The 26,696-nt window shown below is 42.3% G+C and overlaps 1 protein-coding gene across 1 annotated transcript in view; it reads right to left on the reverse strand.

The window, feature by feature from the left end:
• The window catches only part of LOC134624398 (NACHT, LRR and PYD domains-containing protein 12-like), a 37,713-nt gene extending 14,845 nt beyond the window's left edge, over positions 1 to 22,868 (reverse strand). The window contains exons 1-6 of the mRNA XM_065470276.1: positions 22,718 to 22,868; positions 20,761 to 22,561; positions 15,195 to 15,368; positions 7,195 to 7,374; positions 4,061 to 4,240; positions 1,837 to 2,010 (exon numbers count right to left, since the gene is read on the reverse strand). Of these exons, the coding sequence (XP_065326348.1) occupies positions 1,837 to 2,010; positions 4,061 to 4,240; positions 7,195 to 7,374; positions 15,195 to 15,368; positions 20,761 to 22,561; positions 22,718 to 22,754 (2,546 nt within the window). The 5' untranslated portion in view covers positions 22,755 to 22,868. The remainder of the gene's footprint in view (positions 1 to 1,836; positions 2,011 to 4,060; positions 4,241 to 7,194; positions 7,375 to 15,194; positions 15,369 to 20,760; positions 22,562 to 22,717) is intronic.
• Between the last annotated feature and the right edge of the window lie 3,828 nt (positions 22,869 to 26,696).

A 26,696-nucleotide genomic window follows, 5' to 3' on the forward strand; every position in this document is an offset into this window, starting at 1 on the left:
CAGTTTCTATAAGCACACAGGTTTCATCAGTGACTCTATGACCTCAGTAATCTTTGCTGGGCCTTAATGCTCTGAACAAATCTGCACATCACAAGACTAAATAGAAATGAATCAGTCTTTCATTTCTCACTGCTGTTTGACTTCAGCTCTCAGTGTCCCACCATAACACATGGAAAGAATTACTGTCCATCCAGGCTCCTGAACATGGAGCTGATGAAGGTGGAGTATTGTGAGGGCTGATGGAGATGATGATGAGGAATCCAGGAGCAGTGGGTGGATGGCAGCATCAGCATGAAGGATCAGTGTGAGAACACATCATCATCCACAAAGAAAACCAGTCTGAGTGTCTGACGCTCTTGTTAGAAAGACGCAGTCCCAGCAGTTAGCTTGTCTGCTAGTTAGCTGAGAGCTAACTCACTTATACATTGAATAGCAAACTGTGTAAACCAGGGGTGTCAAACATATGGCCCGTGGGCCAAATCCAGCCCTTGAGATAATTTCATGTGTCAAATATTGATGAATTTTCAGGCTTGCTGATAATCAATGTGAGCACGGCTGAGATTTTATTCTGATGAGCAAACCATGTGGCCAAACACTTTAAGAGACAGACTGGGATCATACCATTATGTGAAAGAAGACAGAGATGTCCCATAGACAGCAAGTGTAGTGGTATAGACCAGGTGCACAGAGAAATGGGAGCTGTACTGAAATGCAAGCATGTCAGGAAAGAGTGAAAAGGCAAAATGAGCAGCATCTGGCTGCATTTCAGTGATATTGGAGAAAACAAAGCTGAGTGCAACATTTATATAGGAGATATACAGGAGACGCTGAGAGTAGAACTGATAAAATTAGGAGCTGGCTAAAGTGATATCCATTTTTATTTCCACACATTTCCATTGTGGAGGACAAAAGGTTTCAAACTCGTCCAGGTCTTAAACCTCACGTGTGTTCTTCCTAATAGCAGTAAATGGATAAAAATAAGGCTTTTATGAAAACACTGAATAAACACTGAATAAAAATTGCTAAAAAAAAGTCTAAATGTACAGTTCAGTATTGAATACTACATAAAATAAACTATATATCAAGTGTGTCTGAATGTCAGAGATGCAGAAATATGTGCATATAGCACAGAGCCACGGCTCAGTGTCTGAATGAGTCTCACAGACCTGAATGTGCTGTTGAAGCCATTTAAAATTATAATGCAATTCTTTACTCGCTTGATCTGCTCCTTACCACAAGCGACCAGACGTAGAAGGTTTTGGACTTTTAACTATATTTTCTTAAGTTTTACAACTTTTCTTACTGTTAAAAACCTTGTTATGGCCATTCATGCTACACAAAGTAATTAGACATGTGTGGTATCTACAGAAATGTCACAATCTCAGCTAAAAGTTCACAAAACCATCTCAACAGCCACCAAACAGCTAAAACAGCAGGTGAACAGATTACACAACAAAGATGTAAACACAAATCCCCCTGATCATCTGTTTTTTCAAACATGAAGCGTAGTTTTGGACGTTCATTTACTGCTGGTTCAGTGAATTTTGGTTGGCCAGTGATGAAACCTGCAGTCTCAGAATCTGTGAGAAGTCTGCTTCAGCAGCATTGTTGTGTTGTGTGCTGTGGATTCACCTCTGCAAATTCATCACTGTTTTACCATCATGTTTCTACTTAGACAATAACAAAGGAAGCAGTTCCCAGGAGCTACTTCCTGTCTTGTTAACATAAGAGTATGTTTCCCTTCAAAACACCTCCACTTCTCCTCTTTTTAGAGGACTGCCTTATTATTAATCTGCTAATTCTGTCAGTTGATGAAAGAAAAATGCTTGATCTCACCTGAGAGTTTCCAGTGTACAGTGTGGACTCTTCAGTCCTTCAGACAGAAGCTTCACGCCTGAATCCTTCAGGTCGTTGTTACTCAGGTCCAGCTGTCTCAGATTAGAGGTCTGAGAGCTGAGAGCTGAGGACAGAGCTTCACAGCTTCTCTCTGACAGGTCACAGAGACTCAGTCTGAAAAATAACAGATAAACAATTACAAAAATAAAACACTTATGGTGAAGTGTAATGAGATACTATTATATTTAGCAATATTTAATCTTGTTTTGTCAGAAAACTGAGCACTGATGCAGAGCAACATGTGGAGAGAATCAGAGAATGTATTCAATGTATTCAGTATTGAACAAACTGAGTACCGATGACCACTTAATATTTTTGATATTTTATTTGAGTTGTTTCCACCTGATCTGTGTTAACTAGAATAAACATTTAAAAACTAAAGCTATGATCACATATTTATTTACAGAGCTTTATTGGAGGGTTTGACCACTGGCAGCAGCCTCAGAAGAACCTTTTTAAAGGCTCATGTTCTCACTTATATCATCGATTTCTACTTACATTTCTTCCTGGGAAAAATGGGGATTACTTTGAAAACAGGAACTATTTTCCCCAAAAATCAGCCCTGGATTAGTAAATCACTCAAACTTGTTCTCAGTCAGGAGAAGCTGTCTGGTTATGAGGGAGAGAAAAATAAGATTGAGGCACAGAAACTTGTTGAAAGAGAGATAAAGCAGCTAAAATCAGGTGTAAAAGTAAAGCAGATCATAAGTTGAATAAAGGACAATCAAGGCTCTCTTGGAAAGGAATGAAGTCCATGGTGGGGATGCAGAGCAAGGACAAAAGATGAATGTGATGCTGAATCAGCAGAAGACTTGGACTCATTGGATTCCAGCTTTGATATCATTGATTTCAATGAAGAGCTTTGTGATTGTAGCAAAGGGCTGGTAGCTCTGAGAGTGACACTGATGAGGTGTCTGTGAAGGTTCGCAGTCATCTAAAGAGCTTAGAAAAAAGGCATCTGGACTTCTTTAAGTTTCTTGAAGACGCTTCACCTCTCATCCAAGAAGCTTCTTTATTTCTAGGGTCAAATGGTAGAGAGTCCCAGATTTAAGCCCTGTGGGAGAGTCCGCCAAGGGGGTCATGAACCCCCCTGTTGATCCTCTACCTAATCACACGAGCCAAGGTGTGAAAATGGGTGTAGGTCACAATCAGCCAAGGTTGCAGAGAGCTCATTGTGAAACCTAGCCCCATCCTATCATGTGATTTCTTGAGGTTTGCCTCTGTACAAACAGACTTCAGCCATATGAGAGTGAGTGTGAGTGAATAAGAGCACACACAGGACACTCTGATCTCTGAATGTGTGACTCAGTGAAGAAGAGGATTGTACCTGATATACTTTGACTGACAAACAGAGAAAGGTGTTTGGATTAAAATGGATTATGCTAAAGTGAACATGCTAATGAAATCTGAACTGACTGAAATGTGAAGTGAAGATTATTCAGATGTAAAAGAGAGAGACGGGGTGATAATAAGGTGGGGCTGAAGATCAGTGAAGGGCATGTAAACACCTGATTGGCTGAGTAGATATCAGATCAACAGTTTCAAAGTTCTCCCTGTGGATTATAACTTTAAGACGATGTGACATTCATCAAGGTATCCTGCTCTCTGGATTATTTCCATGAACACTGATCTGGAACACATCTACAGTGCTGGAAGTGCCCATCTCACCACCAACCTCTCTGTGCACATTCACTTTTTAACCCTTTGTGAGACAATAAAGATGTAAATCTGAGTATTTATCTATGTTAGTGCAAACACCTCTAATAGGTTGGTTTACTCGTTCCAAGTCATAACTTCTCTTGGAGTCTGCGGTCCAGGCTCCTAAAATCATCCTAGTTTAACAAGCACTACAATCTAGAGGAGAGCTGCACTAACAGCTGTGACTGATATGATCTGACCTGCAAGGATACTCATGTTTATTTGTATCAGGACAAGCAGGGAAGACCTGGACATCGACTCTGTCAGGCTGCCTGAGTCCGCTCACCCACATCAGCTCAGAACTCTGCGTTATCTACTGAGTCAGACTCAGAGGATCAGGGATCAGAAGTTCTACAAAGAGTAGAACCAGACTTCCTGTATAGAGGTGTGTGGGCACACCGATCCACAGTGTCAGCACAACTTTCACATCATATTCATCTCAGCACAACTAAAACATGTGACTGACCTCAGAGTTTCAAATCGACATCGTGGATTCTCCAGGAAACCACACAGATGCTTCACTCCTGAGTCCTGCAGGTTTTTGTAGTTTCCACTCAGGTCCAGCTCTCTCAGATGGGAGGGGTTGGACTTCAGCGCTGCTGCCAGATAATCACAGCTGATCTCTGACAAATCACAGCCCACCAATCTGTAATAAAGAATGAAAGATGTAAGTTTATTAGACAAAGTGTGTGCTTGAAATCATTCAGTGTTTCATCATCTGTTCAGAGATGAAGAAGGTTCAGAATGTAGAAGTTTAGAAAATGGAAACTCCAAACAGCTGAAGCCAACAAGAAGCAGCTTCAAACAAACAAGAGAAAAAAATGAATTTTTCACATTGAAGTCGTACATTTGTCATAAAGTTGTCAAGTTTTGCTGTGTGAAATAAAAAAAACTGAACAGGAATCCTCAGAGTTGAACCCTCTGCACAGAGGTTCAGTTTCCTCTTCAGGTCCCAAAGTGCAGAACAACAAGGTTTCAAACAGCTTCGTTCCAGCAGCATCAGCCACAGAAATGCAGAGAAAATTCTTTGGATCTCCTGGTTGTGTTGTATGATGCTGTGTTTGCATATCTGGTGTCTGTGTTGCTTTGTGAGGATGGATCACCCATCTGCTGCAGCCCCAGATAAACAGAGCTGGACCTGAACCTGGTAGCTTCACTTAGAAGACACTTGTGACGGGAACGTGTGAGAAGTTTTGCAGACAAGTGTGGATTTAGAGTGTGAGACGAGGTCTCCACAGTCTTTGTGGAGATCCACATTCTGCATACTGCCTGTGAGAAGCTGGAGACATTTCTCCTCCAAATCCACTGAGCAGCTGCTCGTGGTGGTATTAGCTTCATGTGTGCGTGTTAGCATTAAGCCTCGGTGACACTCTGCTGTGGACATGGTCACAGACAGCTGGATGTGTGATGCTCCAATGCTGATTGGTTAGAAAGTGGGCGGGAACAGGGAAGGGAGCGACGGCAGCGTTCAGCACAAACATGGAGAATCAAAGAAGAAGAACATGAGAAGCTCAGATGGAGGCTGCAGTGGACACTTTTCATTGTTTTAACACTCGCTTTCACTTCAGCTTCACCAACAACAGCATAAGCAGAGCAGCCCACTGACTGCATGGCTGTGACGGCGCCCCATGGTGACTGTAAACCACTACAACATGTAGACGGCCGTCTGCTGCTCATGTCTTTGCCACCATCACAGGAGCTCTTTATCCTGTTCTTCACTCTCATTGGTTCTTTGTGTGCTTGTTTTTTTTACAACAGTAGTCATTGTGATTGTTCAAAGCAGACAATCAGCTGTGACTAAATGCAGCTCCTACAGCAGTGATGGGAATAACTACTGAAGCTAATCCAGTATCAAAGCTCAGGAACCAGCAGCTCCCACCTCGTTTTCTTTGAACAACTATTTTTAGCTGCTGTGTTTTTGTGTTTCTGCAGACCTCAGACATCCTGCTGCTCTGCAGAACTGAAGCTCTAAAGGGTTCAGCCTTTATCTCCAAGAAACAAAGCTGATCATGGAGACCCAGCAGGTCAGCTGATCTGTGGACAGCACCAGCATCTTTAAGTGTGAGAGGTGAGCAGTCTTTGGAAGCCTGTCTGATAGTCTCAGAGCAGGATTTGGATCATTATTCTGCTTTTCTTCTATTATTATGTTTAGTTTCTGCTTCACAGATATTCTCTGAGATGTTCTCTGAAATGTTTCCCACTGTGGGACAAACTGTCACAGTTTCTTCATAAAGGAGATCTCCTGTGGAGTCCATCTGTGATAATATGTTAAACACTGAATTATGATTCATATCTGAATGTACTGACTGTTAATCAATGATGAGAACATAATCAGTAAATATAAAGATGTTTGAGTTTAGCTTTGATTAATCAGAATAAAAGTAAGAAACCAATGATTTTAAAGACAGGCCTAACTCAGGCCAGCTGACAGCCTCTGCACAAACAGACTTCAGCCATATGAGAGTGAGTGTGAGTGAATGAGAGCACACACAGGACACTCTGATCTCTGAATGTGTGACTCAGTGAAGAAGAGGATTGTACTGGATATACTGTGACTGACAAACAGAGAAAAGTGTTTGGATTAAAATGGATTATGCTAAAGTGAACGTGCTAATGAAATCTGAACTGACTGAAATGTGAAGTGAAGATTATTCAGATGTAAAAGAGAGAGAGGGGGTGATAATAAGGTGGGGCTGAAGATCAGTGAAGGGCATGTAAACACCTGATTGGCTGAGTAGATATCAGTTTCAAAGTTTTCTCTGTGGATTATAACTTTAAGAAGATGTGACATTCATCAAGGTATCCTGCTCTCTGGATTATTTCCATGAACACTGATCTGGAACACATCTACAGTGCTGGAAGTGCCCATCTCACCACCAACCTCTCTGTGCACATTCACTTTTTAACCCTTTGTGAGACAATAAAGATGTAAATCTGAGTATTTATCTATGTTAGTGCAAACACCTCTAATAGGTTGGTTTAGTCTTTCCAAATAATATCTTCCCTTGGATCTGCGGTCCAGGCTCCTAAAATCATCCTAGTTTAACAAGCACTACAATCTAGAGGAGAGCTGCACTAACAGCTGTGACTGATATGATCTGACCTGCAAGGATACTCATGTTTCTCCAAAAGCTGATTCTGTTCATCTGGACGTAGCGTTTTGTGGGAGAAATATTTCGTCACTCATCCAAGTGACTTCTTCAGTCTCAGCTGACTGCAGGTTTCCCCAATCTTATAAACAGTACATTTGCATAATGACTGAAACCAGCCCACTGAAGGAACAATGGACTGTGAAGTCAGTTCCTTAATCTTAATTCTCATGACCATTGATCAACAATCACTGACCAGATACTCATGTTTATGTGTATCAGGACAAGCAGAGAAGACATCAAATCTGTCAGGCTGCCTGACACCACTCATCCACATCAGCTCAGAACTCTGCGTTATCTACTGAGCCAGACTCAGAGGATCAGGGATCAGAAGTTCTACAAAGAGTAGAACCAGACTTCCTGTATAGAGGTCTGTGGGCCTACTGATCCACAGTGTCAGCACGACTTTCACATCATATTCATCTCAGCACAACTAAAACATGTGACTGACCTCAGAGTTTCAAATCGACATCGTGGATTCTCCAGAAGAACACACAGCTGCTTCACTCCTGAATCCTGCAGGTTGTTGTAGTCTACACTCAGGTCCAGCACTCTGGGATACGAGGGGTTGGACTTCAGTGCTGCTGCCAGATAATCACAGCTGATCTCTGACAAACCACAGTCCTTCAATCTGTATAAAGAATGAAAGATGTAAGTTTATTAGACAAAGTGTGAGCTTGAAATCATTCAGTGTTTCATAATCTGTTCAGAGCTGAAGAAGGTTCAGAATGTAGAAGTTTAGAAAATGGAAACTCCAAACAGCTGAAGCCAACAAGAAGCAGCTTCAAAGAAACACAACAAGAGAAAAAACTCTGAACGTTTCACATTAAAGTCGTACATTTATCATAAAAACAGGACAAAGACTTGAAAAAGTCATGTTTTTCCTTCCAGGAACCACAAGGCTTCACTTTTAAAGGTGAAGTGTGAAAGAAACGGACATATTTGAAGTCCAACACCTTTTTCCAGTCACATGATTAAAGCAGACAAACTACAAGCTCATTTTCATTCCAACAAGTCATCTTCTGACCCTTTATTATTATTGTTATTATTCAATATTTATGGAGGATGTTTTTAAATTAAGCACAAATATGTGATAGACATTTAATCCCAAGTCAGTTTGGCCTCATCCTGGGCCGGATTATCCAGCACACACTCTGACCACAGGCCCAGGGGCTGTAGCAGTAGCTCACAGTCACAGTGGATTTCCACTCATGAAAAAGCTCTGGCTGCATCATTTCTCATTTCATATCAGAGACTTTAAGGCTTCAGTGAAGCTGTACTGTGATGCTTCCTTTCCATATTCAGCCCAATGTGCTCTGTATTGTTTTATGCAGGTCATCTGAACAGGAATGAGCAGCTCATTTCAATATAAAAGGCTGGAACTGTAAAGAAAACAAACAGAGCTCATAAACTGAAACTGATTTCATTTTTTTAGCTGGAACATTTTAGTTGTTCCTTTTTCAATACATACATAATTATATTTACAGTAAGTCTTATCATTCCCTTTTTCCCTGGCAGTCACCGCCAATGTTCCCTCTAATGTTTCATGTGTCTGAGCGAACACACAAACTCCCTGAGCGATACCTTGGACCACTGTGAGCGACATCAGACGTGTGCACTGTGGTCACACCAGCATCGAATCCATCCAAGTTACATGTTTATTAAAATAATCAAATTACAGCATTTACCTTTATGTTAGACTACTTTTAATTAACTGCTTCAGCCCACTTACAATGTAAAACAAAAATGTAGTCATTGACCTGTGTAGTATGTTAACACTATTGGAAGTAAAAATAACTTGAACTCCAATTTTGAAAACACAACTTTCTTTCTTTCTTTCTTTCTTTCTTTCTTTCTTCATAAAGCTCTGACTTGTATTATGAGTCTGTGGTCTGGGAGAGAGTCCTGTAACTCTGTCTGCAAAATACAGTAAATAATGACCAATGTTGGGCAATTAATTATATAGTTACTTCTTCAAAAAAGTTACTGAGTTTTGCAAACAACAAAGTTTTTTGCAGCTGTTTACCTAAAAATGCAGCCAAGGCGTTTTTTAAATAAACATTTCAAACTATTTACAGAACAATCAGCTGTTCTGCATCAAATCTGATGCCACACAAATTATTTGTGCCACTCCAAAAAATAATTTCTGTCCACTATGAGATAAAGGAGAACAACAGCCTGATACCTGCAGGCCTGACAACAGGAGATGTATGACTCCTGTAACACCTGTAACATTCAGCAGCTGCCTCATTGTTCTGACACACACAACAAAACTATTGACTACACTACACACTAACTACACACTAACACACTCCAAACACGCTAAACGTCACAAATCTCTCGCATCTCAAAACACGCCGTCACTCCATAAACTTCTCCTTCCCTAAAAAAATAAATGCCATATCATTTTTTGATTGGTCGACATGGTACATTTTTCGACCAATAGGAAAGGGAGAGGGATTTTGGTTTTGTCAGCGTTTCTAAGGAAAACGGCATTTTCCTTAGAAAACGCCGTTTCTTCCCGCAGTAAATATAAACAACGACAGTATTCAGGAAGAAAACCAAACGTTGCAGATATTTTTATCATAACTCTGGTTTTACGTGGCCTATCAACACAATTTAAAAACTGGTATAAAATCCACACTTTTCCCGTCAATTGTTCCGTCTGTCCTGCTCACATCTCCAATGGTTGTACACGTTGTCATTAACGTGGCTTCACTCCACATCAGCCACGCTGCTTTGCTAGCTAAAACACCGGTGTCAGCACATAAGGACGCTGTCATAGCCTGTCAGCGATGTTGATTAGCTGCGTATATACGAATGTGAATCGCGTAATTGACTGGACTATGGGGTAAGGTGGCATCGTTCTAATCCCATGCAGGAGCAGCCAGTCACTCACTGACTAACACTGCAAAACAGAATTGTTAAAGTATTAATTTTAATTTCAATTCAGGTGGATTTTTTTTGCGTGCAACGCAGATTTTCTGTGTGCAGAGACGTGCCAGCAGTGCACAATTGTGCATGAGCGCAGCTTAGAGGGAACATTGAGCACCATCACAGTTCACATCAACAAAACTTTACTTCAGATTTGTTTTCATGTTTTGATCCAGTGATGAGAGCCGTTTCCCCCATGTCCAGTCCTTGTACTAAGCTAGGCTAAACATGTCCAGTGCCTGTCTCTGTGCAGATTTTAATCTGATGGTAATAAGGTAGAAATGGAGGAAGAAGAAAATGACTTCATCAATCAACATGCAGCTACCAACCCAAATGGTGAGGTGGTGGTTAGTTATTACTGTTGATCCCCTACATTATCCCACATTCAAATATATTCTCCAGCTACAATAGTGTTTGTGTTCCTAAAAGGATTTCATGAATGTGTTATTGTTCATGTCACATCTGTATGAAAGAGGAAGTGAGGTTTATCCTTCATGATCACAAACTGTTCCAGCATGTAAACCTGAGATCTGTGTGGAGCAGCTGACCTGTACGATGTGCTCAACACAAACATTATTTACCATCAGTTACTGTGTGACTGAACCACGGGGGTGTATGAAACATCGCTTTTAGTTTTAATAGCACATGGCAACATTCAGACGTGAATCTATACAGTAACACTTTGATTTACAGTGAGGAGACTGTTGAAGGGAACGATGAGGTGAAACTGTAACAGCAGCAACAGAAACCAGGAGACAAAGCTGAGGTCTGGGTTCCTCTATGCTGCACACAGCCTCCTGCTCCTGGACTTTAGTAAACACATAAATATCTCCAAGTACACTTACTTCAGAAACTCTATTAAACTCATTACAAGTTTACTTCAAGTTTAAATGACTCACAACATCAGCACACATGAGTAAACACAGTAACTCACACAGCTGCTGTTCAAGTTTAGTCATCTTTAATACAAATATACCTCATTATTATGAATCTCACAGCTACCTGCTCATTGAACTGAACAATAATTCTGTTTTACCATTAAAACAAAATATGTGACTGTAAAAAAAATCTTCAGACAGTAATTACCCAGATAGCAAGACGACATTGAATCTATGTTGATTTTTCATCTGAACCGTCGGATATGGTCGGGGTTGAAATGCCAATGTTGTAACAACGTTGAAATACTGTGGTAAACCGACGGTCTTACTATAGGGACGTTGTAACAATGTTGATTTACCGTTGTTTTTTTGTCATTGATATTTGATCTATTTGTAGTCGACCAGGTGACAACAACAACGTGGAGAAAACGTCTATTTATAGTTGACGATCATCCGGCACGGGTCACCATCAAAAACCATCGATTTGTAGTTGAGCATTAAATTGCATTGCAACTGATCGGGTATAAAGTACCAGAGAAAGTAGATTTATTGTTCATTTGTTATCAATGACTTGGTCTAGTTCACCAGCTTTAAAAAATCGTGTCTACGTGCAATTTATGTATAGTTGACCAGGAAATTAAAGCAGCGATCACTTGGACTATTCCGCAGCACCCCTCTCACATTGGTACATCCCCCCCAGGTATTCATTGTCTTGTACAGTAGAGCGGGACATTTGATTTACTCTCAGCAGAATTGACCGGAGAAGGCAGTTCATGCACTGCACTGGCCTGCACCACGATTAGTATAAGGTAAGAATGAATGATTTTTTTCTACTCGTTATTTCCATGTTTGCATTTGAATAACAGTAAAAAAAACTCGTTAATGTTGTGCATTAACAAGTTTTTTACTGTTGTTCGAAATTGTGTCTACTTCTTACAATCCGGCAACAAATAAATTGCACTGCGAACAAAGTATATCAACAAAGAAAACATTTTCGTTTCATAATTTCTTCGTTGTATTCCCTTACAAAGCTAGCTTTAACGCTTCGAGGTTTCCTTTGTTCTTGCCGTCGCCTCGGCGCTTGACCCAGACGCTCTTGCTTAGTACTACAAAAAAAAAATTGTAAATCTGTGATATATGATTGATAAACGTAATGGTAACTGTATAAATGTGTTCAAGGACTTTGTTACTTTTAATGATTGGAGAGCACCCGCTTCAATTCGCACTCAATTTAAACTTTACGTTGCACGCTCACCGACCAATTGCGTTTGCACCTTTCGTCCACACGTAAACAGCGTTTTTGGTCACTGAAAATGCAGATTTGTAAAAACGCCTGCCAGGGTGGATATTTTCGAAAACTCAGTTTTTGCATTTATGTGTGGACAGAAAAACGGAGGAAACGCGGCGTCAAAGGTCTGCACCAATGTTGACGTCACATTGTGCGCCACGTTTTTGTCTCGGTGCCATGAATTCCTGCAATGGCAGCCTTAGACAAAATACTGTTAATTTTAGTATATTCGGTGTTTAAATGCTTACATATACACACACAGTAACTGTCCCTTCACACATAGGACTAAGTGAACACTGTGATACGTCTGACCTTCAGTCCGAAGCTGAAACTCAGACCAGTCATAAAAGAAAGCACAAGTAAAACTTTTTTTATTCACAAACATATCTTTGATTGTTAAGAATTTATAATTTTGTCTTTTGTACATATCTGTGATGCTTGAATACTGAAATATCACCACATAATATAGTCCAAAAAGTGTAAGTTTGTAAACTTTTTAAAAATGCAAAGCCATGTACACTTGTGCACTTCAAAAATTCATTGTATACTGCACCTTCTTGCACATCTCCGTTTCCTGTGTGTGTGTTATTATAAATCAAACTGTAACTGTAGGAAAAAATATGCCAAAAGCACATTTGTAATTACTTATGAACTTTTTCTACTTATTTCTTTAGACCAAATCCCCTGTACACATATAGTGACTCAGAGGATGAGCAGCCCACAAAAAAACGGTTTCCCCAGGCACCTCGAGTGAAAATACCAGGTAATAAAATAATGTCTAGTGTCTGTGTACATATCTGTGTGTGACACATGGAAACTTTTTGGACAAGTTGTCTGTATTCTTAAATACTTTAAAAAATGTATCTTTTTCTAAACAGCCCTCACCACTCCGCAGTCTTCCCCCCAGCCCACTGACAGCAGGCATCATAATGCCCCTCCCAGCTTCCGGCACCTTTCACCACTCGGCAGAACACTCCAAACAACACGGCTTTGCGATCTCCCCAGCATGCAGAGTCTGATGTCAAGGCCTTCCCTATAGATGCTATGTTTTTAAAATTGTTTTAAAGCTGAATCACAATGTCATTGTGCACTTATCTACAAAACACCAGTTTATACTCCTGAATGTCATCTTGTTGTGATTTGTTTTTCTGTAGATTCCAGAGACTCTGTGAGGCCACTATTACAAGGCAAGTTCAAACATCTTGGAATTTCAGATTTTACATGGTATAAATGGTAAATGGACTATATTTGTACAGCGCTTTAACTAGTCCCTAAGGACCCCAAAGTGCTTTACACATTCAGTCATCCACCCATTCACACACACATTCACACACTGGTGATGGCAAGCAACATATACAGATATCATATATGTATGACAGGCAAAAACTAGCAAACACTTTTAGCAGTTAAAACAACTAATAATTGAATGCAGAATGTTACACCATCACTTATGGATATATTAGTTTTTCGCCTCTCACTGCTTAAACCATTAATCTTTCTGGAATTGTTCTTTGAAACAGATGCGGTCAGACCTGACGAGATCTCTTTACGAACTCCGTGAGGAGGTCAGAGCCATCTGCAATACCGGCTCCAATGAATCTGTAGATGCTGGGGTACTCCCTTTGGATTTGCCCTTGCCCAACATTGAGGAGCTAAACAATGCAGAGGCAGCTCTTCAATCACAAGAGGCAAATAAGGCAATGGTAAGTATATAAAGCTTATGTACACTTTGTTACTATAAAGTGTAATAGCTGTCAGATGTGATTTAAATGCATAACTACGGCATACACACAAGCACTTGCATAAACATTTAAGACATGAAACACGCTAATTCCATCTCTTAAAATGTGTCTATAGGTGAGACGCTTTGCCTTGATTGGAGGGACCACACTAGAGGTGCGAGTCTGCCGTGTAATGGCTTATGCCATCACAAACAAGCTGGCCTCGGTACTAAACTGGGCAGGGAAAAAAACAAAGGACCAGACGAAGCAAAGAAGGGCATTTAAAGATACTGCGCTATGCAGATGCATATTTGGTAAGTTTTACCGTTTATTGTAGTTTTATGAGCCTAAAGTGAACAATAAAGGGATCGATTGATCTGCTGGGTGTGTTTCACATGTCCTATGTCTGGTTTTTGCTATATTACTTTGTCTTTTTTAATAACAAGACTTTCATGTCAGGTTCATCTGGAGATGGAGTCTTTGGTCTTTGGCTTGTTTAGTCCTTGGGTTGTAGTTTGTACAGCCCGAGGACCCCATGTTTATTTTGTTGTAAAGGATGCACGGCACACCATGCTAAGACTTATCAGTTTTTCCACTCATAGCTCTTTGGGAATCAAATGCGGCAGTTTGCAGATTTACGCCTGGTGACTTTCATGTTTATCAGCCTGGGAGTTTACATACTTTCTCCCTGCTGAAGACAGTTAACAAGAGCTTATTCATGTGCTCTAATTCACTTTTTTTGTTTGTGTGTGTGTATTTTTGTCCTAGATGGCCTGACGCAGCAGTTAGGGGCAAACTCTATGTCAGAGTTTGTCTTTGCACAGGCAGTGCAGAAACTGCTCCGATACGCCCCAGACCGTTTGGGTGGCGCAGGACGCACATCATCCGTCCCCATCCCGGAGTAAAAACTACAAAGTTATGTTAAAATATAAATGTAAATAGAAAACTGTTTTAATAAAGTATTTAGCAAACGAAACATGTCTATTGACCTTTTTTTGTTTAGTTTTTTTTTTTCTGTTACATCACATGCAATGCTTTCTTATTTTAGGATATTAATATTGACATGATACATTGTGAGACATTTGATTTTTATAAAGGGTGGCATAAGTGGGAATAAGTGCAATTATGTGTTTAGGTGGTTTAAGTATTGATGGAAACATGCAGTAGTTTAGTACTGGTTAAAATAACTATAAAGAAAGGTAGATTTCCAGTCATGATTTAACTTGTTTTAATAAAAAACAACTGTGTGAAAGAGGTGGAAAATCAACACCATAGCTCAACAGTGTTTCAATATCAGAATCTGACATTGTTTCAATGTCAACAGTATTAGAAAATGTAACGTTGAATCAATGTCAGGTTTCAACATTGATTCAACATCAAAACCTGACGTTGTTTCAATGTTAAAAATGGGTGCAAGAGTGACGTTAGATCAACATCACACTTCAACGTTGATTCAATGACGTCGCCTGATACTGACTCAACATTGTTTCAATGTTTCCTTGCTATCTGGGTAAGAATCTCCTAAGCAATCCAAAGATAAAGAAAAGTTCACCTGCCAATTCTATAAAGCTTGGTTGTTTATACAATAATATCATTTAATGATCAGCAGTGGGGATGTTTAGATCCTGACCTGAGAGTTTCCACTGTACAATGTGGACTCTGCAGTGCAGCAGACAGAAGCTTCACTCCTGAATCCCGCAGGTCGTTGTTACTCAGGTCCAGCTCTTTCAGACTAGAGGACTGGGAGTTGAGAACTGAGGACAGAGCTACACAGCTTCTCTCTGAGAGGTTACAGCCACTCAGTCTGGAAGAAAACAAACAAATTAATTAAATCAGTCAAATGAAACATTTTTTAATGCCAGGATGCAATACAATTATTGGTTAACTAAATAGCTTCATTAAAACACAACTCTTCTTCTATATCAGCACTTACTCCTTGTAAGCTCCACCTGCTCCACCTTGTGAGTCAGAAGACATGAAAACAAACTGTAAATCTAGTAGAAACATGATTGGAAATCTTCTCAGATCCATTTGTACATTTAGAGCCTGATACTGAAATATAGCAACACAGACATTCACAGCAGCAAAGGGTTCTTGCTGATCGGAGCTGGCTTGGCCCTGGCTTATTGAAGATTAAAGAAAGTGGAATCAGCTGTTCAAACCCCACAAGGCTGCCCGCTGTGACTGAAACAATGGCACGGGTCGTAACTTCTCAAAATGGGCTCATTGAACGCAGCACGGATAAGATCTTGAAGAAGCTCATGGCGGTCGTGAGTTCTCAGACTTTGCTCTTTGACCGCAAAACTGATAACCTCTCGGAGAAGCTCGTGGCTCTCCAACGGGAGATTGAGAGACGAGTGACGGACTGTTAGATCAGCTGTGACATGCAGTTGTTGGCACCAAAGAAAACCACCATCATTTCATGCGGCTAACAAACCGGCGCCAGCTGTGGTCTCAAGGCTGGAGCTGAACACAACAAATCTCACCCTGATAACAGACGGTGTTTAGACTGTTCCTTCCCATCCTAAGCATGCTTATCCCCTCCCGGTGCAGACGGTGGGCCGAGGGGACCAGCGCAAATGCTGCAGGCCCGGATGCGCTTTCTACACCGGCTGTCTCTCACCTGTTACCCATCCCTGTTGCTTGTCATGTGTTTCTATGGCGTATTAAGAGTTTTCATGTGGTCTGCGCTAAGGTCATTTTTTTTCTGTTCTCAAACTGATCTCCCTGTTGGAGCTCAGTCTGGGCGGAGTTTTTTTTTTCTCCTCATCTTTCCTGATGTTGTGCATTTTCTGCTGTTCGGTTCCGGGTCGCTGCTCTAGCGGCTGACCGGCCAGCTACCTAGCCTGACCTGTCTCCCCAATGTGATGTTTGTGTATTGTATGTACGGTTGGCAAGGTCAGTATCCTAATTGCCCCTGGGGATAAATACAGTGTTCTGAATCTGAATCTGAAAACATTACAGAAGACGACTCTGTTCAGTAAATATTACGCTCATGCTGTCAAGAAATACCAAAGGTAGGTAAAACTCTGGTTGTTGCAGCCATCCAGTAAGACATGCTTTGTACTGTTCTGCTGCAGTTTGTGACACCTGGTGGATGAGCTGTGAAGGATGATGAAACAAACACTTCACTCAATGTTTTTCTTTTAAACTGGATGTAATTTTGGCAGCCGAGAGTTTTTCACAATCTGTCCCAGCTACAAATAGGAACACAACAAATAAATAACTTTACCCACTTGGATCCTTATCATTCAAGATTGTGAAAAGATTCTCTACTCAGAGAACACTGGTGATTTTAGATGAGAGAGATGATTTGGAAGATGATGAAGGGGAAGAGTTTTCACAACTTGAGTCCTTTTGTCTTCACTGTATAGGACAGAGAAGACAGGAAGGGAGTGAGAAGTGAGGAGAATAACACACAGGAAATGGTCTTGGGCAGACTCAAACCAGGCCCTGGAGTCACAACTCTAACCTTCAGTACATGGGTCACCTGCTCAGCCAGGTGAGCTATAGCAGTAGTCTGTCAGTTAATTTGAAGACAATGATGAGAATGACTATAAGTCAGGTAAAAAAAAAATACTTATCATCAACCAACAAGGGGAAAACACTGAGCTTGAATGACTAAGCTTTGACCAAGGGTGGCTCACTCCTCGGTCTTCTTGCCCAAGGAGTGAACCACCCTGCATGGCTATCAATGTGGTGCAACCAAGGCCATCATACAGTACAGGCCATCCAAGCTGATTTTTAACTTTTCGTCCCAGATACCACCTTAAAAATCATCTACATTAGGAGATGTTATCTGATCTGAATTGTGTGTGTCCAAGGCGAACAGGAAGAATATATACATGCATAATTCCACAAAATAGATCTGCAACACACAGAGGAAAACTATGCCCATCACGTCTATTGTCTTGTGTAGTCTGGAAGATGAGTGGATGATGGGGTGGGTGCAGTTTTCTCTGTGGTGGGGTCAGGTGGACTGTCCCGGGCTCTGTGGGGCCGGGTGGCGCTGCTGCACTGGGCCCCAGTCCGGATGGGCCTGGGCCCCCCTTTCCCTGGCGGGTTGCAGAGATGGGGGTGCCTACTGGGGTCAGCGGGGGAGCTGGCCCCAGGGAGGGGTCACTTGCCCCTCCCTTCCTTCCCTCCCCATCTCCAGCTGCCTCCCTCTTCCCGCTCCACCACAATCACCCACACATGCAGGGCCTTGGGGTAGGGGTGTGTCACCAGGGTGCAGAGGAGACATCCCCCCCCCCCTCTGTCCCCTTCTGGCTGCCTGTGCCTCAATTTTATCCCACAACTTAGACATTCACATTACTCACACTCATTACACATACATATAGGATCTTGGGGGTGGGCACGCTACACGGATTCCAAATTACCATCAGGGTGTACACCTCACCCCTGGCGTCGTTGCCCACCTCTCAATTTTAAATACACGTAGACATTGAGGGCTAGCAGGAGGGGCTATGCGCTTACCTGCTGCTCTGGCAGGTAGCTCCATGCCCTCCTGGGTTTTAAATGCACCTTAGAACACACATACATCAACACTACATATGAGCGGGTGGAGGGAGGTTTGGAGTCTTCCTACACCCCCGTTCTCTGCGACCTGCTGGAGCGGGGGGGCTAGGAGGAGGAGTTGGCCGTCCGACTGGGGTCTGGAATGTGGGGCCTCCCTGCTTCTGCGGAGTCGGGGCGGTCTGCATCTCCCCACCGCAGGGAAAAGGGTAACACCACCTGGGTCTGGGCGCAGTTTCCCCCTCCAGGGGCAAGGGTACCTAGACCCGGGGCATAGAGTACGCTTGGGGAGTGTGATTGTGTGCACAGTGTCTCTTTATGTATGTCTCCTCGTTGGGTGAGTGTTGAGTAATTGTATATGGGAGCATGAGGGTGGGAATAGTTTGTATCTGTGTGTGCCTGTATGTCTGTGTCTATATGTCAGGTTGGGTATCAGACGCCACCTCTCTGGGGACATCTCAGGTCCTCCAAGGTTTGGAGGCCCATCTCCCCCCACCACTTCCCCTGCCAGTGGCAGACGCCCTCAGACATCGGTGCGTTGGTGGTTCTTTGTGTCTGGGGGCGCCCAGGTACCCACCGGCTCACTCCTTGGCGGCTGCTTATCGGGGCCTGGAGCCTGGGGCTCGCTCGGGCCTCTTCGGGGATGGGGTGCCCTCGGCCTCTCGGCCCGGGGCTCGGTGACTCAGGCACAGCTGGCTGCCGGCGGAGCTCACGGGCACGTCACTGCAACCCCCCCTGGCTTCTGCTCCGCGGCTGCTGAGTGACCCCCTCATCTGGGACTCTCCTCAGCTCTTTCTGGGATAGTGGCGCGGCTGCCCCTCTGTTGGTCTTTCCTGGTCTCTTGTGTTCTGGGGGCCTCTGGATGTCTGGAGTTTTGATCTCCTCCATACCTGCTTCATGCCCTGGAGGACGGGGCAGAGGCCCCCCACATCCTCTAGCAGATCATTACATGAAGGAACCTTTTAAAAACAAGCGCGTTCATGCTCACAGGTGTACACACGGGTGATCACACACACAAACTACACCCTTTTTGGCTCCTACCTCAAAGCACACTGTGCACTGTCAATCTCACGTGCTGCACAATAATGTTTAATATTTAGTATTTACTGTCATATTCCCATATATCAATGTGATCTTGTTTATTACTCTTGTTTTCTTCTGCTTGCTTTCTTTTTTCTTTCTCAACAGGTGATCCAGGTGATCGATATATGTATTTTTTGTCTGCTTATTCTGCTGGTTTTTGGTTTTTTTGCCCTTTTTCCCCGTCCCCCTTCTCAGGTTTTTTTTTTTTTTCTTCTTTCCCTCTTTCTTTCTCCCCTTTCTTTCCACCAGTCAAGTCTGTCCCATATTCAGCAAGTGAAAATAAAATAAACAATAAAAGGTGAATCAAATGGACCATTACGGCATGGCTGGGATGGTCCTTTTGGTAAAATAAATCCGTTGGGCATCTTTCTTCGCCTTTAGACAATAATTCTGATGGCAAAAGAACCAAATGGGACAGGTAAAAAAAAACAAAAAACAAAAAAACAAAGGAAAACTATGCCCATCATCTGTTTTATAGGCTGTTAGGAAAAGGTTCTTGTTTCAGTGGTGCTGAACTACAGACTGACATGGATCTGTTTAACTTCTATTTAAGATCAATAACATAACCAATAGTGATGAGAAGGTTTGCTTTAGACTGTGGTGCATGTGTTGATATGTAGATGTTAATGTAATGATAAGGTTTACCAGCAGGGGGAACTGTATTTAAGAAAGCTCATGAATGTCTCCAGGGGAGCACATAAAAGAAGACTGGTCTGTGGTGTGAGGGAGGAATGGTGTTAATAAAATGTTTGGAGCAGTAGCTCGCAAGGCATAAGTGGGTGCTGTGTTTTTTTTAACAAGCGCTATGAAGACAGCACAGTTTATCATCAAAGACTGACAAACAGGCACCATGCTGCCAATAAACAGCATGAAGTCTGACTTGTGTTTTCTGTTTTTTTTTGTTCATTTTTTAGAGTCAAGATTAAGTTTTATAGCAACCACAGCAGAGATGACCAGGGAAGGTGTGCTTGAGTTGAAGTAGCTAAAACGGCTGGTTTCAGACTGAAGATGAACTGAGGTGCTGCATCAAAGTCTCTAACAACATTTTGACAACAGTGTGAAAGAAAAACTGTAAGAAAAGCAGGTTCAGGGAGGGACAAACATCTGCTGCAACCAGATTGGAGTGAGAGGAGAGAGCAGGCCAACAACAACAAAGAAACAACCGAAGCAGAGTTTAGTTGACAGTGCAACTAAGGATGTTTCTCTGGCTGCCATGATTAACTGAGTAATTCAAATGCTTTCTTTAACGCAGGACCCATCATGCATGGAAAAGCAAGTGTTTCACTAATATTTGTGACTAAAAATAGACCTGCAGTAGAAATGTAACTAGGAGCATGCATGTGAATATAAAGTATCACAACATTAGGAACATGCAGCCTAAGTTTTTAAACAAAGACTGATAACATAACAGCAGCAGTGATGATCAGTTTATGGTGGATTCAGCGTCTCAAGTACACCGAGTTCTGGAGGCATCAAAGAGGTTACAGTTTCAAAACTTTAGGATACAAATTCATACAAAGACAGAAAGCCTGGTGAAATAAATTACTGACACAGTTGGATGTTAAAGTAAAGACATGATGCAATGCAAATGTACTCACAGAGCTTTGTTGGAGGCTTTGACCACTGGCAGCAGCCTCAGAAGAGCCTCCTCTGAAGCAGAGTATTTCTTCAGGTCAAACACATCCAGATCTTTTTCTGATGACAGTAAGATGAAGACCAGAGCTGACCACTGAGCAGGAGACAGTTTATCTGTGGAGAGACGTCCTGATCTTAGGGACTGTTGGATCTGCTCCACTAGAGAACGATCATTCAGTTCATTCAGACAGTGAAACAGATTAATGCTTTTCTCTGCAGACAGATTCTCACTGAGCTTCTTCTTGATGTACTGGACTGTCTCCTGATTGGTCTTTGAGCTACTTCCTGTCTGTGTCAGCAAACCTCGTAGGAGACTCTGGTTGGTCTGCAGGGAAAGACCCAGGAGGAAGCGGAGGAACAAGTCCAGGTGTCCATTTGAACTCTGTAAGGCCTTGTTCACAGCACTCTGGTGGAAGGATTGTAGGTTTGGTTTGTTAATTAATTTAGACAACATTGAGGTTCTCTGTTGTTCTTCCAGCAGATTTTTTCGAGACTTGATGAAGGTCAGATGGACATGAAGAGCAGCCAGAAACTCCTGAACACTCAGATGGTTGAAGCAGAACACCTTGTCCTGGTACAGTCCTCTCTCCTCTTTAAAGATCTGTGTGAACACTCCTGAGTACACTGAGGCTGCTCTGATATCGATGCCACACTCTGTCAGGTCTGATTCATAGAAGATCAGGTTTCCTTTCTGCAGCTGAACAAAAGCCAGTTTTCCCAGAGACTTGATCATCTTCCTGCTCTCTGGACTCCAGTGTGGATCTGTCTCAGCTCCTCCATCATACTTGACCTTCTTCACTTTGGCCTGAACCACCAGGAAGTGGATGTACATCTCAGTCAGGGTCTTGGGCAGCTGTCCTCCCTCTCTGGTTTCCAGCACATCCTCCAGAACTGTAGCAGTGATCCAGCAGAAGACTGGGATGTGGCACATGATGTGGAGGCTTCGTGATGTCTTGATGTGGGAGATGATCCTGCTGGCCTGCTCCTCATCTTTGAATCTCTTCCTGAAGTACTCCTCCTTCTGTGGGTCAGTGAACCCTCTGACCTCTGTCACCATGCCAACACAGTCAGGAGGGATCTGATTGGCTGCTGCAGGTCGTGTGGTTATCCAGAGGCGAGCAGAGGGAAGCAGTTTCCCCCTGATGAGGTTTATCAGCAGCACATCCACTGAGGTGGACTTTCTAGGGTCAGTCAGGATTGTAGTTTTGTGGAAGTCCAGAGGAAGTCGACACTCATCCAGACCATCAAAGATGAACACAACCTGGAAGTCTTCAAAGCTGCAGATTCCTGCTTCTTTGGTTTCAGTAAAGAAGTGATGAACAAGTTCCACCAAGCTGAACTTTTCCTCTTTCAGCACATTCAGCTCTCTGAAAGTGAATGGAAATATGAACTGGATGTCCTGGTTGGCTTTGTCTTCAGCCCAGTCCAGGGTGTATTTCTGTGTTAAGACTGTTTTCCCAATGCCAGCCACTCCCTTTGTCAGCACTGTTCTGATTGGTTCATCTCTTCCAGGTGAGGCTTTAAAGATGTCTTCTTGTCTGATGGTTGTTTCTGGTCTGTCTGGTTTCCTGGATGCTGTTTCAATCTGTCTGACCTCATGTTCATCATTGACCTCTGCAGTCCCTCCCTCTGTGATGTAGAGCTCTGTGTAGATCTGATTCAGAAGGGTTGGGCTTCCTGCTTTAGCGATGCCCTCAAACACACACTGGAACTTTTTCTTCAGGGTGGATTTAAGGTTACGATGACAAACTGCAGCATGAAGTTCTCAATGAGAAGAAATATGAAGAATATCACTTGAAAGTGGAAACAAACACTTAATTCCAAAAAGAATGAATCTTTAAAACATGTTGGTCCGTGTCTTGAGACATTAGTAAATGTTCATTTATCCAGCAGCTTAAATATTTATAGAAATCCTCTTACTGCTCTGCAGACGTTCAGCCAGCTCCTCCTGCTTCATTCTCCTCAGGAAGTCCACTGTGATCTTCACAAATGCCTCTCTGCTGCTGCTCCTCTGACTCTCTAAGCATTCTGGGTAATCTGGACTCAGAACCTTCTGGATCTTCTTCAGCTCGTTCTTCACAAAAGTGATGATGTTGTCCTCCAGCAGCTGGAACAGAATATTTATGAATGAGCCAATCAGACTGAAATCATGGAGCCAAACATCAGATCCATGTTGGACACACTGACAATCCACTGGTCTCCAAAGAGCAGCATGGAGATGACTGTGAGCAGAATAGATGTAACAGTAGTTGTTGTACATGTACAGACCATAAATATGGAGTCCAGCTGTGTTTGATGCTGCTGGGCAGACTGACCACTGGGGACCTCTGAGCTCTGCTGGTCCACTCTGTGGAGGAACCATGAAGAATTAGTTCAAGCACAGGATAAAGATCCAGGAGTTTCTGCTCAAATAACTTCATCTGAATCAAATTTGTCAAGCTTTAACCTCTCAGATTGTGAACATATCAGTCATTTTCAGTCTGTTTTCATGGACGTCCTTTCAGTGGTGATGTCAGGGATGATTTTGAAGAAGCTCATCAAACTGAACCATCAGCAGATCACTGCTCCAAAACCAGAACATGATCCGAGGTCTCCCTCCACCACCAGAACACCAGCTTTACTAACGTGGTAGATCAGTGTAGTACAGATCAATAACTGATGAGTCATTTTATCAAAATCACTGAGGGCTTCACATCTGACCCTCTGATGTTTCTGTGGACATTTTGCATATTTAATGAATGTCTGAAGGTTTTACATTCATTCTATGAATACAGTGAAATGTTGTGTTATAGTCTCCATGTTTTTTCCAGCATCATAAATTCTTAAGTTCAGAAAATTAGATTCTTTTTTCACAGCTGAAAAACAACAACATTTATTCTCTATTGAAATCTGCATCCTCCACTCCAAAGGTCACAATCTGAAGGTAACATCTGGTTTTGTTCCCTGTGATTAACTCTGAGCATCAGTATGGTGGGATTTATCCACTACATCCACACCACTGTGGTTCAGTGTTGTCCTGATGGAGTAACAGCAGCCAGTATGATCCAGGCTTTAGCTGCTGGGTCTCTGTGTGACCTCTCAGACTGTTTAACAGATCAGACACAAAGAGAATCAGAGCAGCTCTTTAAAGACAAACATGAACCCACTCAGGTCACACTTTCCCCACAGATATGAGCATCACTGTCCTCAAACAGCAAATGACCAAGTCGAACATTTGGATCTTTTCTCTGTCATTGTTTTCTTTTTAATGAATCTTTGTAACAATCTGAGGATGTTTCAGGTCAGATTTATCCAGGAAACACAAACATGTAAAGGAGTCATCACAGCTCTCTGACCTCGTTGGTCCAGGTTCACCACTGAAGTCTGGATTTTCAGGTTTGGACCGGTCACTCCTCACAGATGGACAGCTGGACCCTGCAGACTGTGACCTCTGACCTCTGCAGACACAAACATGATTGAAGCAGCTGTGATCACACAGACTGCAGATAATGCAGCTGTTTCCTGTCAGTAACATCCTCTTAGATTAGAGTTCAGCTTTTTACAGGAAAACTGGACAAAACTGATTTTTGTTACAAATTCATTTTCATTTCCTCTCAGCTCACAAACACAGTCACATCAACAAAAATTAACATGTACAGACCCGATATCTGATTTAAAAAACATCTGTGAGATTTACATTTCCAGTTTATCCAACACTACTAAGCGGTCTTTACCTTTAAATGTAAGCTCTCTTATTCCTGTCCTTTCTTATCTTTCTCCATCTCTGAGGGAGGTTCGCTCTCTTTCCTTTTGTCTGATAGTTTGTCAGCTGATGTTTTTTGAGCTGATAGAAATGCTGCATTTGAAATGACCTGGTACTTTAAAAATGTTTTTCCCTTAATTCTCTTCTACAGTAGGCTAGGTAGATGCTGAAGCACCACAACTGCAACTTATGGACACCTGCGGTCATTCACTGTCCCACTTTTAACCTGCGACTTTAGCACACGTCATCCCTTTTTTGCTCATAGAATCTATTGCACTTCTGCACTGTGTTCAGCATAATATTAAGTAACCATTAATTAGAAGAGCTGTATTGTTGATTTGTCTGCTATTCGACTTAAAAGGTCAAACTAATATATAATATGGACTCATTACATGTAAAGTATTTCAAGCCTTTACTTTTTATCATTTTCATGATGGTGCCCGGGGCACCAAACAGCCTAGGACCGCCCCTGCCTGTGCACGCTCCATCTCTTGTGTCTCTAAAGGATTTTGTTAAGTTGTGCGTTCTACCTGTCTTGTTGTACCTGATTAGTTCCAGCTGTTGTTTAACTGAATTTCTCTGAGCAACCAACTTGATGGGTTAATAAAGTTCGGTCTCTGTTTCTCCTCTTTAGCCTCGTTACAAACACTACAGCTAACAAGTGGATTTTCCTGTTTTAGCTCAGCCAGCAAACAAAGCAGAACCACTTCCTGCTGAAGAGACAGAGAGCCAAAGTTTTTAAATAAACTCATTGCTGCAGCAAAGAGCAGCACAACAGTGAGACAGATTTTTAGCTTCAGTGTTTTTATTCTCCACTAAGTCATTGCTTCTGTCTCTAATTAGCTAACATGAACTAATCTATGTCTATTAGCAACCAACCAACTCAAAGAGTTCATGTTACTAACAGCTCACCTCTCTGCAGCAGACACTTTAAAATTATAGGGATCATCTTTAGACGCGTCACTCTGTAAGGACACAGAGCTGGGTGGAGGTCCAGGTGGGTTCCTGTGAATAATGATGGAGCAGTGATGTGAGTGCTGAGCTGTGACATGGAGAAGAGTCATGGACAGTTAGAGATGGTCATCTCACCTCTGAGCTTTGGTCTGGCTCTCATGTTCCCCACACAGAGTGCTTTTAGAGGGAGGGACTCCCTCCTCTCTGTCCTCACACTGATCCATGCTGCTCAATTCAGCTCACACACACTTTCTACCTGCAGAGGAAACACAAATCATTCATGTGCACATCAGCTGACAGCTGCAGAGGTCGTGTCTGATGTTTTGGACTAACATCCATCTGAGAGTCAGCTTTCGAGCCGAGTTCAGCCTCCAAATCCTCCATTACTGTAGTCCTACAAAGGTCAAACATGGCTGCAGAGAGCAGCTTTATGTCAGTAACAATGTCCAGGAACGAGCTGACTGCTTACAGAGTTCATACTCTAACTGCTCTGCTAGCTAAGCTAACTCATGTTAATGCTGCTCAGAAAATGTAAATAAAACATTAAAGAGTGAAAAGTAAAGCTTGGAGTCACAGGATGATGCTGATGTAAGCAAACAGAGCACTGAGTTCTTCATCGTTGCTACAGTTGATTTTTTTTTAAGCCACAGAAAAAATCTTAAGGAAAAAAATGGAAATGCTGATTAATCTGTTTATCTGTAAGACAAACGTAGCCCAGTTTGTGGAAAGCTGCATGAAGCTGACAGCGTGACATTTATCTCAAAACTGCACGTGTGATGGAGCCAGATGTTTTAGATATTTGTGCACAGGAAGGTTTTTGATTCGTGAAGCTGAATTTAATAAACTGAGTATAAATGTTGAGCATCTATTCAGGTTGGGATGTGTGGATTGAAGCACACGCTTGTGAGTCCTCAGATGAAACACACAAATCATTGCACACATGTAAATCTGTGGATCATATGGTTTCCAGTCAAGTTACTCTAGAGACCAGTTTGTCTGTTAATGAGCTGAGATCTTTTATTGGGACTCTTCATCCAAGAGAAACCCTCCCTGTCACCTGTATCCATGGTTACTGACTGTCACCTGTGTGCACTGAGAGCAGAGAGCAGCTGTGCAGCGCTGACGTCAGTGTGCGCAGCTGCAGGAGGGAGTTTCTGCGGTTCTCCAGAATAACTCAGTGACATAATGACGCTGGGCCTGCGT

Source organism: Pelmatolapia mariae, linkage group LG3_W (assembly GCF_036321145.2).
Source record: "Pelmatolapia mariae isolate MD_Pm_ZW linkage group LG3_W, Pm_UMD_F_2, whole genome shotgun sequence".
In the NCBI taxonomy this organism is placed as follows: domain Eukaryota; kingdom Metazoa; phylum Chordata; class Actinopteri; order Cichliformes; family Cichlidae; genus Pelmatolapia; species Pelmatolapia mariae.